This window comes from Camelus dromedarius, chromosome 7, assembly GCF_036321535.1.
Source record: "Camelus dromedarius isolate mCamDro1 chromosome 7, mCamDro1.pat, whole genome shotgun sequence".
In the NCBI taxonomy this organism is placed as follows: Eukaryota; Metazoa; Chordata; class Mammalia; order Artiodactyla; family Camelidae; genus Camelus; species Camelus dromedarius.
The window spans coordinates 39079492-39094253 of NC_087442.1; the positions used below are offsets into that span (position 1 = coordinate 39079492).

Here is a 14762-nt window from a genome sequence, read left to right on the forward strand (position 1 = left end):
TTTTCTAAAATTATGCTTTGCATTTATCTACACAGAGCTAATGTCACAGGTAAAACCCATCAAGGAGTTACAAATCAGTGAAAAAATGACAATTCTGGCAGCACATGCTACATTTCTACTTAGATGTCTACAACCTTTAGACTGTCTAGTTCAAATCTCATTTCACAGATGGGAAAACAGAGGCTGGAGAGGTGGTGCCCAAAGTTACAGCTTACAAGGCAGTGGTCGACAGCTTTCTTAAGAACACCAATGACCACGAATAAGTGGAGATTTCTGCAACTGTATCATCAGACAACAGATAACCTAGACTAGCACTGTCTAACAGAAATGCTCTGTACCTGCACTGACCAGTAGAGTAGCCCTCAGTAATGTGTAGTTCTTAAGCACATGAACTTGGCAGTATGACCAAAGTACAGAATTTAAGATTTTATTTAATTTTAATTTTAATGTAAATAGCCATATGTAAGTAGTGGCTACCATATTGGACAGTGCAAGTCTAGACCAAAGGGTCTAGTGGGTTTCATGTGATGAGTTAAATTTACCACTGCAGTAGAAATAAGGACAGATGAGAGTGGTTCGAAGAATGAGAAGGACTTACCATCTCCATCTTCTCCATAGGCTAGAAAAGGAGGTATGGTAATGATGCGCTTTTCTCCCACACACATCCCCAGCAGCCCTTTATCCATTCCGGGAATCAGCCAGCCAATCCCTACGTATGTGTCATATGTTTTCATGCGATTGTGACTGCAAACCAAAGAGAAAAGGGAAAAGTTCCATACTAACTCATCCTTCAAAAGGTTTTGTTACTCAAACCTCAGCTGACCAATAAACCCATACCCATCCCTGGAGGAAAGGCACGTATGGATCTTTGCTCCCAATCACAGAACAGTTGGGAAGAGTCCCCTTTCTGGTTTCTCCATGGGCGTAAAAACCGGATGAGAAGGAACCAAGGGCATTTCACTGATGCTACCACAAATCGCAGTACTTACCTCGAATCAAACAGAGTTCCATCCAAGAATGTTCCGTTGTAGTGGTACCTTACAAAATCCGACACTTGGATGGTCCGAGGGCAACTGGGGGGTTTGAAATAAGTGTGAATCTGAACCTGATCTTCCAAATTCCAAATATCCATCAGAAGAACATCAAAATGAAGCACTGAATTTGGGGGGATCACACCAGCTAGAAGTTAAAGAGAGTTCACACTGAAAAGCTGCTGTCTTTCAGGCCAAACACCTAGAATGCTGCCAAAGTGAATGAAAGCCAAAAGGGCTCAAGGGGATACATACAATTCTAAAATGAGGGAAGGAAGGTATAGCTCACGTGGTAGAGCACATGCTTAGCATTCATGAGGTCCTGGGTTCAATCTCCACTACCTCCTCTAAGAATAAATAAATACTAAATAAACCTAATCCCCCCGCCAAAAAATAAATAAATAAACTTTACTTTAAAAAAAATTCCAAAACTCCTCCTTTCTTCCAAATGAAATTGAAAGAACAGAGAAAGAACAAAAGTTTCCTGTCAACACAGGTTAACATTCAATACACCTGTGTTAGTAAGACTTCTTTCATATCTAGAAGAAATAAACCTAAGATGAAATTTTAGCTGTGTGTGTGTTCACTGCTTCTCATTTTCTCCAACCTAAAGCTTCCAAAGACTCTCCAGTCTGCCTGTAAAGAGCCTGCAAAATATTCTGCTGGTTTCAGCAGATGTGTTTAGAAACACAAAACAAATACTTACAAACTCCTTCACTTCCGTAGGCGAGGTTTGGGGGGATCTTCACAAAACGCCTCTCGTTTACACACATTCCGACCAGAGCTTGGTCCATCCCTGCGATCAGTTGTCCTTTTCCCACAAACACGTTGAAAGTGGAGTCTCTGTCATAGCTAAAGACCCAAAAGACAGGGAGAGAGAAGGAAAAGTATAAATAACCATTCCCTTAGTGAAAACAACCTGTAAAAATGCACCCATGGACAGAGTGAGGTCACTGCAAAGCTAAAAGGCCACAGAGAAGTTACTGATACAGGAATTATCTCCACCAGACAGTACTTGCAGGGTTAGAAATTTTTTAATTACCTTGAATAATATGGCCAGCAAATCTAGTAGATAAGAATTGGCATAACTCTCTCTAGGAAAAAAAACATGTTAAGTTTGTCGTGAACTAGCTACCAATTTTTCCATCGAAAAATAGTTTACTCCAGTGGGGAGCGTATAGCTCAGTGGTAAAGCGTGTGCTTAACATGTATGAGGTCCTGGGTTCAAGCTCCAGTACCTCTATTAAAAATAAATAAACCTAATTACTGACCCCCCAAAAATTTGATTTTAAAAAAAGGTAAAAAAAATAATAAAAAAATTTTAAAGGAGAAGACATGTCTCACCATTGGTTAGCAAAAATCAAATTAAAATTTATTTTTTAAAAAAACAGTTTACTCCATTTCTATGTGATTGGTACCTAACAGCAACATCATGGATACTAAGGTGCAAATTAACACTAATTTTCTGTTCTTTTAAGTCAATAAGTTAAACAAAAGGCAACATGTTGTGGCTTCTCGAAGAGCACAAACTCTCAATCTCAGTTTCCTTCACTGCAAAATGGGAGTGATGATAATAGCCATACCAAGATCCGTATGATATAACAATGTGAAAAGTGCTCTGAAAACCCAAGGGTTATGCCAGTATTACTATATGTAATTACTGCAGGTAATAGAAAGTCTGATGTGATCTTAAATTACTAATACATGTGTTTTAAAGGCTGACTGGTGATGGCCTTAAGTAGTAAGATAAACAATGGAATCAAGCTCTCATCCTCTTCAATGTCAAATTTAGCAATAAACAAGGGGATGCCTATTAGGAGACTCTGCTAGGTGCTTTGGGGAATATAAAAGAAGTCCAAGCAGAAACTTTGCCTGCAAATACCTTATAAACTGGCAGAGACACCCACAGAGTTTCAGACACTGTTTAAGAATGAAAACAACTACAGAGTTTGGTTTATAATAACGAAAAACACTGGAAATAACTTAGAAATTCAGTTATTCAGAACTATGGCACTGATTGCCATATAAGGCAAGGACACAAAATGTTCTGTGGCCACTTAACAGATTTCCTTTACGGGGATGTACTGGATAGCATTACTACTACATTACTATAGTTAATAATACTGTATAGTGACTATAGTTAATGGTGACTATAGTTAATAATACTATAATGCATATTCAAAGTTGCTAAGAAAGTATATCTTTTTTGAGCTTTCTTTATTTTTTCTCATTTTTTAAATTAAAGTATAGTCTGCTTACAATATTGCATCAATTTCTGATGTACAGCATAATGTTTCAGTCATACGTATACATACATACATGCCTTTTCATATTCTTTTCCATTATAGGTTACCAAAAGATACTGAGTATAGTTCCTTGTGCTATATAGCAGAAATTTGTTGTTTATCTCTTCTATATATAGTAGTTAGGATCTGCAAATCCCGAACTCCCAATTTATCCCTTCCCACCCCCTTTCCTCTTATTAACCATAAGTTTATTTTCTATGTCTGTGAGTCTGTTTCTGTTTTGTAAATAAGTTCATTTGTGTCTTTTTTTTTTTCAGATTCCACATATAAGTGATATCATATGGTATTTTTCTTTCTCTTTCTGGCTTACTTCACTTACAATGACAATCTCCAGATCCATCCATGTTGCTGCAAATGGCATTATTTTATTCTTTTTTATGACTGAGTAGTATTCCATTGTATGTATGTGTGTATATATATATGTGTGTATATATATACCACAGCTTCTTTGTCTAGTCATCTGTCAATGGACATTTAGGTTGCTTCCATGTCTTGGCTATTGTAAACAGTGCTACTATAAACACTGGGGTGCAGGTATCTTTTTGAATTAGAGTTTTCTCTGGATATATGCCAGCAGTGGAATTGCTGGATCATATGCTAAGTCTATTTTTAGTTTTTTGAAGAATCTCCATACTGTTTTCCATAATGGCTGCAACAAACTACATTTCCACCAACAACGTAGGAGGGTTCCCCGTTCTCCACACCCACTCCAGCATTTATTGTGCGTGGACTTCAAAAGTAGATCCTAAAAGTTGTCATCACGAGAAAAAAATTTTTGTAACTATGCGTGGTGATGGATGTTAACTAGACTTATTGCGGTGATCATTTTACAATATGTACAAATATCAAATCATTATGTTATAAACCTGAAACTAATATAATGATATGTCAACTATACCTCAATAAAATTTTTTTAAAGATTTCTATTCATTTGTACAGAAGGATATACACATTAAGAGAAAAGTGCAGGTTACAGAGCCACAGTCTAAAATAATCCCACTTTGAATTTACAAATGTAGATGTATTTGAAAGTCCACAAGGTGACACATGAAAGTATTATCAGTGGTAAACTATGGGTAGGAGATATCATGTGACATAATTTGTCCTCTCTTTAATTATCTCTCTTTTTTCATTTGCTTGTTTTTTGGGGGGTAGGTAACTAGGTTTACTTATTTATATGTATATATATATATATTTTTTTTTAATGGAGGTACTGGGGATTGAACCCAGGACATGAGCTCTACCACTGAGCTATAACCTCCTCCCCTATTTAATTCTCTCTTAATTTCAAAATGATCATGAAATACAGTCAGCTTTCTGTATCCTCAGGTTCTACTGCATGAATTCAACCGATTGGAAATTGAAAATATATTTTTTTAATTCCAGAAATTTCCAAAAAGCAAAACTTGAATTTGCCAAGTACTGGCAACTATTTACACAGCATTTACATTGTATTAGGTATCAGAAGTGATCTAGAGATGATTTAAAGTATATGGGAGTATGTGCCCCAGTTACACACAAATACTACACCACTTCATATAAGGGACTTGATCTCCGAGGATTTTGGTATCAAGGGGGTCCTGGAACCTCCTACAGATACTGAGGGATGATTGTACTTGTGTAATGAAATATTAAGGGCTGTTGGAATTTACCTCTTTTGGATGTGCTGCCCTTCATTTGGTAAATTACTTCCATCTTTTCCTCATTTTCCCTCACAAATAGCTTGGGGGAGCAGCACAGTCCACCTCACCACCCATCAGGTGCCCCCTCCTTCCCCTTCTCCTCCTGGTTTTACAGTCCGTTTTATAGCCTTCCTTCTCCAAGGTCAGGGAACAGAAAGGAAGGGTCCAAGTTCAGGCCAACAAGCCAGAGGACAAAGGCACATGGTCAGCTTTGTGCCAAGTCGGCTCTATACCTCCACCTTCTATCTCTGGGGGACAACACCACCCAGGGAATGCCAGCTCTTCAGTCTCACTTGGCAGGGGCCTCGCCACACCCTGAACCGTCATCACCCTGGAGGGTTTACATTAATAAAGGACCAGAACTCAAGGCTTCAAAGACTCCCCAGGCACAGAACATGTGCAAACAGCAACAATGCACAGGCTGGAAACCACATATTAACTGTATTTTTCCTCCACAGAACCCAAATTTAATGAGAGTTTTTAATAATAACTACTACTTAGGGAACATTTTTTACGTGTCAGGCACAGGGAAACTTCAGCTTTTCTATATCCGACCTCATTCAATCTTCATACAACACTTTAAGGTGAGTGCTGATACTCAGGCTCCTTGGAGGTGAAAAAATTTCCCAAGCTCACAAAGTTAGCCAAGTGGGGAAAAAAGTTAAAACCCAAGACTGTCTGACTCTTACCCTCCAGGCACAAGACCTCTCTAGATGGCATATAAACACTGTTGTGGCCTCACAGCATTAATTTCTTCATTTGATGACTGCCTAAGCAAACTGCTAAAAACAAGAAACTTTTCCCAAAGAAAACATATAATTCACGTACATGAGAAACTAACAATGCAAGACCAGCCTTGTCTACCGCTGAAAACTCTGTCAGTCTGGAAAAATACAGTTGTTCTGAACAAGTCTGTGCTGATCAGTACAACGGGCCCAAGTTCCATGTGCAGTGTCCAGCCCACAGCTGGTCATCAAAATTATTTCTGCAAGGGCTGGGATTCGCATTTATTCAGCCTGTCCCAATATCTGGCTGATTTACACGTTTTGCAGACATCCCAGTAGAGGTCTTGCAGGAAACGGATGATATGCCCAAATTAGGCAGTTCCAGGAACGTTTAATAGAGGGGCTGGGTTCTAGGTGCAGAGAAACATTAAGGGACAATGCAGTACCTCTGGGGACGAGTAGAGGGTGCTGTTGTCACACCTGGGCCTGAAGGATCCCGGGACAGAGAGGGAGGCTCAGAGTACCTGGCAGGAGCTAAGCTGGGACCTTTTGTCCAGGAACACAGCCTGTGTGATGATTCTACAGGCAGGGAGCCAGAGGAATAAACTCCATCTCATTCTCCTCCCTCCCTCTGATCTCCTGCTGATGCCCCATTGGCTGAACCCAATAAGAGTCCACAATACAAGGGGGTCACAGATAAAACCCATACTCTGCACATGCAGCCCATACAGGTCAAGCTCCGAGAACAAAAAGCCAGTGGAACAGGGGAACAGTGGACCTAGAAAGGCAAATGGAAATCATCCAGCACATCCAACACCCCCTTTCCTTTCCACCAGCTTATTCTTCACCTCTGCTCTTTCACAGCTAAAAAGACCCTCTGATTGCTGTTCCTGACACTTCAACTTTCCTCTGCCCCAAGGAGGGGATGGGAGGTGGCTGCAGCACCTTCCAATGGTGCTCCTCAAGATGATCAGCCCAAGGTCCACTAAGACAGGAGACATCACGTAACACCCATCATATTCAACTCACTCAACTGCTACACACCACACAGGTTATCCTGTGCTTATTCCTCAGGCTAGTAACTACCCCCGTGGCTGTGTTCTTTGTTTTTTTTTTTTTTTTGGAGGGGAGGATTTAGGGGGAGGTAATTAGGTTTATCTATGTATCTATTTATTTATTTAAATGGAGGTACTGAGGATTGACCCAGGACCTCGTGCATGCTAAGCTCTCTACCACTGAGCTATACCCTCCCCCGCCATGGCTGTATTCTTAAAGCATAAATACTGAGGCTCTGTTTTTAAATGTAGGTTTCAATCCCCAGTGAGACTGAACATATGGCAAACTGAACACACACCCTTCTCTAGAGCCCCCAAACTCATTCCTTCCCCAAGTTCCTAAGCTTCTCTCTTTAAAAAAAAAAAAAAAAAGGCTTAGAAACCAAAGAAGAGATGATTGCTCTCAAGAGATGGCAACATTTTGGAAGATGGAAAAGGAACCAGGAGCAGAAACTGACCTAGAAGGGAAGAAACAGAATCTAGGTGTATGCAAAAGGGGATCTGGCCAAGGGTAGACACTATGTGTCTCCCAGAGCCTGCAAAGTGGAAGATGGCAGGACAGAAGGAATCCTGCAGCTTGAAGGTCAAAATTCAGAATAGTTACATCTCCTCCCAGAGTCTGTGTTCCCCACTCCCAATAGCTTGGCAACTATAATTTTAAGCTTTATGGAGTTATTTAACTGCTTTTCAAACTCTGTGTATATGTATTACTTAAAAGATTAAATTAATTTAAAACTTTTTGCCAAAATTAACATACACGTATAGTATTTGTTGCTGAGATTATTCTGATCTCAGATCCAGAAACAAAGGAAAAATAGCCTTTACAAGGGGTGGGGGGAATGGCCCTGTTAGTGGAACTAAAACCCTGATCAATTATGACAGGAAAAGCCAGCTAGCTCTAAATCTTTAAGATTCAATTTAGACAAACAATAACTGATTACTTCTCCTCCGTCTTTATTCAGGTTTAACTGACAAATGAAAGTTGTGTATATTTAAGGTGTACAACTTGATGTTTTTATACATTATGAAATAACCACCACAATCAAGCTACTTAACATATTAACATATCTCACAAGGGTACCATTTTCTTTTTCTTTTTGTGGTGAGAACACTTAAGATTACTCTCTTAGCAAATTTCAAGTATACAACACAGTATTATTAGCTATATTCACATTGCTGTCCAGTAGACTGAATAAATTTCTTTTGAACATTAAGGAGACTGCCATCTTTTGAGAATTCATAACAGGAGAGAAGCAAGTCAATAAAGAGCCAGCCGATCGGGCCTGAAAGTTTATCAAATGGCTGGTTCACATGGGACCTGCCTGACATGAGGACTCTGGTCCTGCCCAAGCCCTCGGTGAATGGGTCTAGAATATTCATGAAGTGCACAAAAGCAGAAATACACCTCCTAGCTGGATGCGTCACCCTGGAATGACCCAGGTAAGATTCAACATCCTCTGTAGGCCAAGTTCTACCACTGAGCTTGGGCCCAACACAAAAGAGGGGAAACAAAATCTGACGTTTCTGCTTCCCACCTCCCTCCCCACACCTCATGCTCCCAAAGGTGACTCTGGGCTTCCCAGATCCTTTGCCCAAGAGTACTTCCCTCAACCAACCACCTCTACCAGCAGTTAATGAGCCCTGGCAGGGAGGGAAGACAAACCATTAGTGATCTGGCAAACTACCTGTCTGCTGCCCAGATGGAAAAATGAGAGAACTCTGCAATGGAGGAAGAGGGAGAAGGTGAAGGAGAAGAGAGGAGCGTGTAGGAGTGGAGAGGAGGGGAACAAGAGAACATATCCACTCACACCTTCATGGAGGTCAGACCCTGAAATGGGAGCAATTGGCTTGGATGTGCTTTGGTGCATTAAAATACCATCAAAAGAAAAATATCGCAAAGGAAAGTAAAATCATTATATTGCTATTGTGGATTTTTGTTTTTCAGCAACTGCACAAGTTAAAATGTTAGATCTCTATAAATCATTCTTATTTTACACGAGTTCTCAGCCCAGTAAAACACAGCCAACTTAAAGAATCAATATGAACATAGAGCAGCTTGCAATGACCCACAAATGAAAATTAAAATCAAATTAAGTCTTCATAGGGGGCATTAGGTCAGCCTGCCAATGGCCTCAGGAGACCCTAGTAAGAAGAGTGGACAAGCAGAACTTTTCCTAAAGTGAGCAGAACTGCACTGGGCTAACACACAAGCAGCAGCTTCTCTTTCATCACATGGCTTTTCCATAGGAAGGGTTGCTAAGCAGATCTACACTGCAGGTACTTCCTGCCTAAGTGAGCTGTCCTGACCTGATCAGTCTCCCTGCCACCACTAAATCCGTCCGGTCTACCCAGACATCATACGAGGTGCTGCCCAGTCCACTGGCTCCTGTCTGAGATCCAGCCCTGCATAAGGGGTGAGCCTGAACACCCTTTTACTTAACATGTGACTTAATACCCACCACGGTGGGCACCTGATTCTCTCCTGGGAACATCGACTTGGGACAGATTCCAGTTAGTCAGTGTTACTGGACTCAAGAGGTCATTTGTGTGGCATGGAAAGCCTCCTGGAGCGCTCCCTTCATGGAGAGGAAAATGAGGCCCTTCTGCAACTCCTCAGGGAGATGAGATGCAGAAAGTCACCTCATTTCATGATTCTGGATCCTTAGGATCCTTCCAATAAATTCCCTCCTTTCTGCTTAAGCCAGCTGGAATGGATTTTGGGGCCCTCCCCCAACCTTGACTTGAGGGCAGGGATTTTTTTTTAATAGGTTTTATTTTCTTAGAGCAGTTTTGGGTTTACAGCAAAAATGAGTGGAAGATACAGAGATTTCCCGTATACTCACCAACACACACACACACAGCCTCCCCATTATCAGCATCCTCCACCACAGTGGTCCATTTGTTACAATCAACAAACCTACATTATCACTTGAAAGTCCATAGTTTACATCAGGGTTCACGCTCAGTGATGTACATCCTACAGGTCTGGACAAATGTGAAATAACATGTATCCACCATAACAGTTATCATACAAAATAGTTTCACCTGAGGGCAGGGATTTTTTGTTTTGTGTTTCATCTCTAGATCAACATCTTAAACAGTAGGTATACAGTAATTATTTGTTGAATGAATGAATATGTAACATGCAATTGACCTCTGTTATGAGTCTATGATTCTTTTGGAGCAGGGGTCAAATAACATGGTCCTAGACCAGCAGCATCAGCATCCCTTGGGAACTTGTCAGCTATACAAATTCTCAGGCCCTACCCTAGATCTACTGAATCAGGAACTGTGTATAACAAGCCCTCCAGGTGATTCTGATGCATGTATGGTTTGAACACCTCTGGGTTAGAGCATCTACAGCTCTACATACCAACAGGACACATGGTGGGCACACAGTAATATTAAGCAAATGTATGGACCCTAAGGGTCTGCAGACAGGCCTGAAGGCTATGAATGAGCTGACCAAGACACTGGTTTTGCGTGCTAAAGATAATAGGAACATGTTAAACTTCAGTCCCCCTTACCCATACCACTAGGAATGCTGTGGAATGCCTAAAAAGCTGAATCAGGAGTGATGGACAAGGAGCTCCCAAGGCCTGGACAATGAAAGCAGGTGTCCCCACGGAAACCTGCAGGCAGGAAGCTGCTGTCTTCTCCTCTGATCTGGAGCAGCAGCCACAGAGCATATTAACAAGGCACGGAGGCTCCGAAATAAAACGAAACCAAGTCCAAGCTGGTGACCAAGGGCTGAAGGGCTGGTCCTCTGGCAATTGCAAATGCTGTAAGCTGAAAAGACTCCAGCTGCCCCCAATCGCCAGGCAGAGATGCAAGAATAATGCTCTGTGGAAAGAAAGGCCCTTTGAGGTTTGACTCTGGTCAAGTGGACAGCCATTGTTTTCTTCCAGACAAAACCTCCAAATCAACAGCCGAAGCCCAAAGCACCTCAACTTCTCCGCCCCTAAACTCTTTGTTTAGAAATACCAAAGTCACTCCCTAATACTTCATAAATTCCCAAGGGAATGGAGGTCCTAGAAGGAAACTCACAGTAATGAATCACCTACTGTGTAACCTGCTCCCATCATTTCATCGTCCACATTGCAGCCACAGGGACCTTTGTAAAATGCAAGCCTGACCCCTCATGCCCATGATTAACTCTTCAATGGCTTCCCATTGTCCTTAGACGAAGTCCAAACTCTACCTCAGGTTTTATCCCTGCAATCCCATAGCTGCATCTTGACCACCCCTTATCCCCCTCCCCCACCCCCGACACAACATAGAGTTAAGCCTTCTGGGTACTTTCAATGCTCTGTGCCGTTCTTCCATCACATATGTGGGTAAACTACAGACCATAGACTTTAGTCTCTGGCACTAAACTGCTTAGATTCAAAGCCCCACTCCACTACTTAGGAGTTATCACCTTGGATAAATTACTTTCTGAGCCTCGGTTGCTTCATTTGTAATGAGATACCTACCTCACTGTCTGTGAGGTTAAATGAATTCATTTGAATTCATATATGTAAAGGCACACGGTAAGAACTATGTGTGAACTCGATGTGAGAGACAAGTGCGTGCTATTATTCTTTCTGTACTTTTCACACTATGTAATTGTCTGGACTATAAACGCCAGGGGCAGGAAGGGAACACCGTCTTCAGGAGCAGACACTGCATACACATTTGCTGAATGGATGGTAGCTCCTCTGTACTCTTTCCACTGTCCCACTCTGTCTCATGGTGGCTGCTATCCTAGTGGGTAGAAAGTATTAAACAACTTGTTCCAATGGGAATTATTAATTATCATCAGCACATGCAGGAAATTCTTACCTATCTTCTAACTAATGAAGCAAATAAAAGAAGACATACAAATGGCCAATAAACACACAAAAAGATATTCAGCATCATCAGTCAATAGGGAAACACGAGTCAAAACCACAATGATATACTACTTCATATCCACTAGGATGCCTATAATCAAAAAGACAGACAATTACAAGTGTTGGGGAGAATGTGGAGAACCAGGAACCTTCATACACTGCTACTGGAAATATAAAATGGTGTAGACACATTGGAAAACAGTTTGGCAGGTCCTCAAAAACTTAAACAGTTACCCCAGGACCCAGCAATTCTACTCCTAGGTATATATCTGTAAGAAATGAAAGCATACACCCACACAAGACCTTGTACATGAGTGTTTATAACATCATTATTCGTAATAGCCAAAAAGTGTAAACAACTCAAATGCCCATCAACTAATGAATGGTTCAACAAAACATGGTATAGCCATACAATGGAATATTATACAGCCATAAGAAGGAATGAAGTACTGATACGTGTTACAACATGAATGAACCTTGAAAACATTATGCTCCATGAAAGAAGCCAGATGCAAAGGCTGCAAATTACATGATTCCATAGAGACAGAAAGTAGGTTAGTGGTTACCTAGGGCTGGAGGGGAAGGTAGTGACTGTTAATGGGTCCAGCATTTCTTTTTTGGAGAGATGAAAATGTTCTGGAATTAGAGTTGTGATGATTGCACAACTCTGCGAATATACTAAAAACCATTGAATTGTACACTTTAAACAGGTGAGTTGTACAGAATGTGAACTCTATCTCCATAAATCTGTTTTTAAAAAAGAAGCAACTGAAACAATAGTGAGAATGACTATTTCTAAGGACTTGCTATGTGCCACGTAGTATACTGAACAGCTTTTGTATATTCACTCATTGTCTGGAATATCAAAAAAAAAAAAAAAAAGGCAAGAGAGGCTAAGAGTATTTTTAGAGATGTAACTTCAGGAATGAGCCTAGACCAGCCTAGAGCACAGAGTAGATGCTCAACAAACAGTTCTCTTTGCTTAGTCTGGTGATTCAGTGACAGAAGTGCTGGCACAGACCTGGGATTGTAACAAAGTCTCGGGGAGAAGAGCAGCCTGAGCTAAAGGAGAGGCCTGTTAACCCTAAAGCTACCCTAGAGAGAAGCTGAGAAGAGGTGGTGTTATCTTGGGGCAGAGTTGAGGGCAGGAATCGTGGGCATGGTGCATGGCCCCATGGCGAGGCTGAGGGACTCGCTGTGGACCACCCCCTGCAGAGGGAGGTTTTTGTAAGGTAGTAAAAGGAGGGCAGTGGTAGTTAACAGGCACAGACTCTGGACTTGGATTGTCTGGGTGTCAAAATAATTCCACTTAAACAAGTTTCTTAGCCTCAGTGGCCTAAAGTTACGTCACTGGCAAAATGAGGATAATGATAGTAACTAGCTGGGAGAATTGTTGCAAGAATTAAATGAAATCGTTATATGTAAAGCACTTAGAACTACCCCGGCACACTGTAATAGCTTCATAAATGTTATAGGTTGCTATCATCACCTTCATCATCATCATCATCATCATCACCGTCTTGAGGCATGTCTGACTAGACACTCAAGGGCCTTGCTAGGGGGAACAGTGAAGGGAAACAGAAGGCGGACACCAATATTTACTCTTGGGGTCCACTCGCGTACTGGCCATTTTACACAGATTTCGGCTGTGTTAATGCGCTGGGCTGAGAGGGAGGACGTGACTTGTCCCAACCCCGCTGCGCAAGGTCCTACCCAAGATTCCAGCCCCTGGTGGGTGGACCAGGGGAGCAAAAGAGCCGGGAGGCTTGCCCCCGCGCCGAGGGATTAAGGGTCTGGGAAATTTTGGGGTAGGAGGAGGGAGAGGGAGGAGCGCGGGTTCGCAGGGCGGAGCTGGGGGAGGTCCGTCGGGAGGGAAAGGCCTGTCCGGAGAGAGGGAAGCGGGAGAGCGGGCGCTGGAGCCTCGGAGGCCGGGCCAGGCGCGCAGGGTGCGGTACCTGGAGTCGAACTTCTGGCCGTCGGGGAACGTCCCTACGTAGTGGTAGCGCACGAAGTCGCCGCTGCGCACGGTGCGCGGGCACTCGTCGGGCACGAAGCGCCGCTCGATCTCCAGCTCCGTGTTGGAGCCCAGGCCCAGGCCCGCCACGGGCGCCGCCTGCCCGGTCACCCAGAGCAGCAGCAGGAACAGCGGCGGCGGCGTGGGCCACCAACCCCGGGCCCTGATCGCCATCCGGGGCGGCGAGGAGAGGAGCAGGGCGTGGCGGGGAACCGGCGAGGACGCAGGGAGCTCCGGCGGCGAGGGTCGGGCCTGGGCGCGCGGCGTCGTTTGCAAACGTGGAAAAGACTCCCGGCTCTCCCAGGGCGGCAGCAACCACCCCCTCTCTCCCGCCCCCCGGCCACATCCGAGGGAGGGGAGGAGCCGCGGCCGCGCGCCAGGACCGTTCTGCGCCCCGCGCCGCCCGTGCGGCCCGGCCCTGTGAGTTGGCCGGCTCGGAGAAGAGGCGGGCCTTCTGGCAAGTTCAAAGAGAACTGTCCCCGAGGGATAAATCGTGAACTCCTCGGGATGGGGCTTCGGCCCAAAGTTAGGAGAGAAAACCTTTTACTGCCCAGGCCAACTCGCCGGTCTCCTCCTGTCCCTGGAGACTCTCCGGATTTAGGACCACGAGAAGCTCCTACGTGGCCGCGGATCCAATTATCCCTTGATGGTTTGGGGAGGGAGAAAAACTTTTTTCTTTAACTTAGTTTCAAGGCTGGATTCTACATCGAAAAAGACTGAAACCATTCAAGATTTTTTTTTCAAGTTTCTTTTAATACTTAGAAAAAGGGGAGACAGTTATTATGAGACTCCTGACAGTTGTCCGAGGAAAGTTTTAAGTTGCTACCAGTGAGTGCTCGCCAAGCCGTCAGTGGATGCCCTGTGAGCTAATACTTACCAGCAAATTGTCCCACACACGTGGCTAAGCCAGTTAGGACTTCACGGTCGAGACTCAGATGCTGCGGAAAATTCCTCAGAGTAGTAAAATGCGTTCTTAGCTTAGAATTTGTTGTTCTTATTTATTAAAACTTTGGACTAATAAAAGCAAACCACCAAAGGTTTGGAAGGAAGCAAACAATCTCAATACCAAAATCTG

The 14762-nt window shown here is 43.1% G+C and overlaps 2 protein-coding genes across 2 annotated transcripts in view; one reads left to right on the forward strand and one right to left on the reverse strand.

Annotated features, from left to right (window-relative positions):
* FKBP9 (FKBP prolyl isomerase 9) overlaps nucleotides 1-14015 on the reverse strand; it is a 38522-nt gene extending 24507 nt beyond the window's left edge. The window contains exons 1-4 of the mRNA XM_031455154.2: nucleotides 13629-14015; nucleotides 1738-1883; nucleotides 990-1179; nucleotides 599-744 (exon numbers count right to left, since the gene is read on the reverse strand). Coding sequence (XP_031311014.1) covers nucleotides 599-744; nucleotides 990-1179; nucleotides 1738-1883; nucleotides 13629-13861 — 715 coding nt within the window. The 5' untranslated portion in view covers nucleotides 13862-14015. The remainder of the gene's footprint in view (nucleotides 1-598; nucleotides 745-989; nucleotides 1180-1737; nucleotides 1884-13628) is intronic.
* The window catches only part of LOC105095863 (RP9 pre-mRNA splicing factor), a 115723-nt gene that overhangs the window by 87886 nt on the left and 13075 nt on the right, over nucleotides 1-14762 (forward strand). The window lies entirely within an intron of this gene.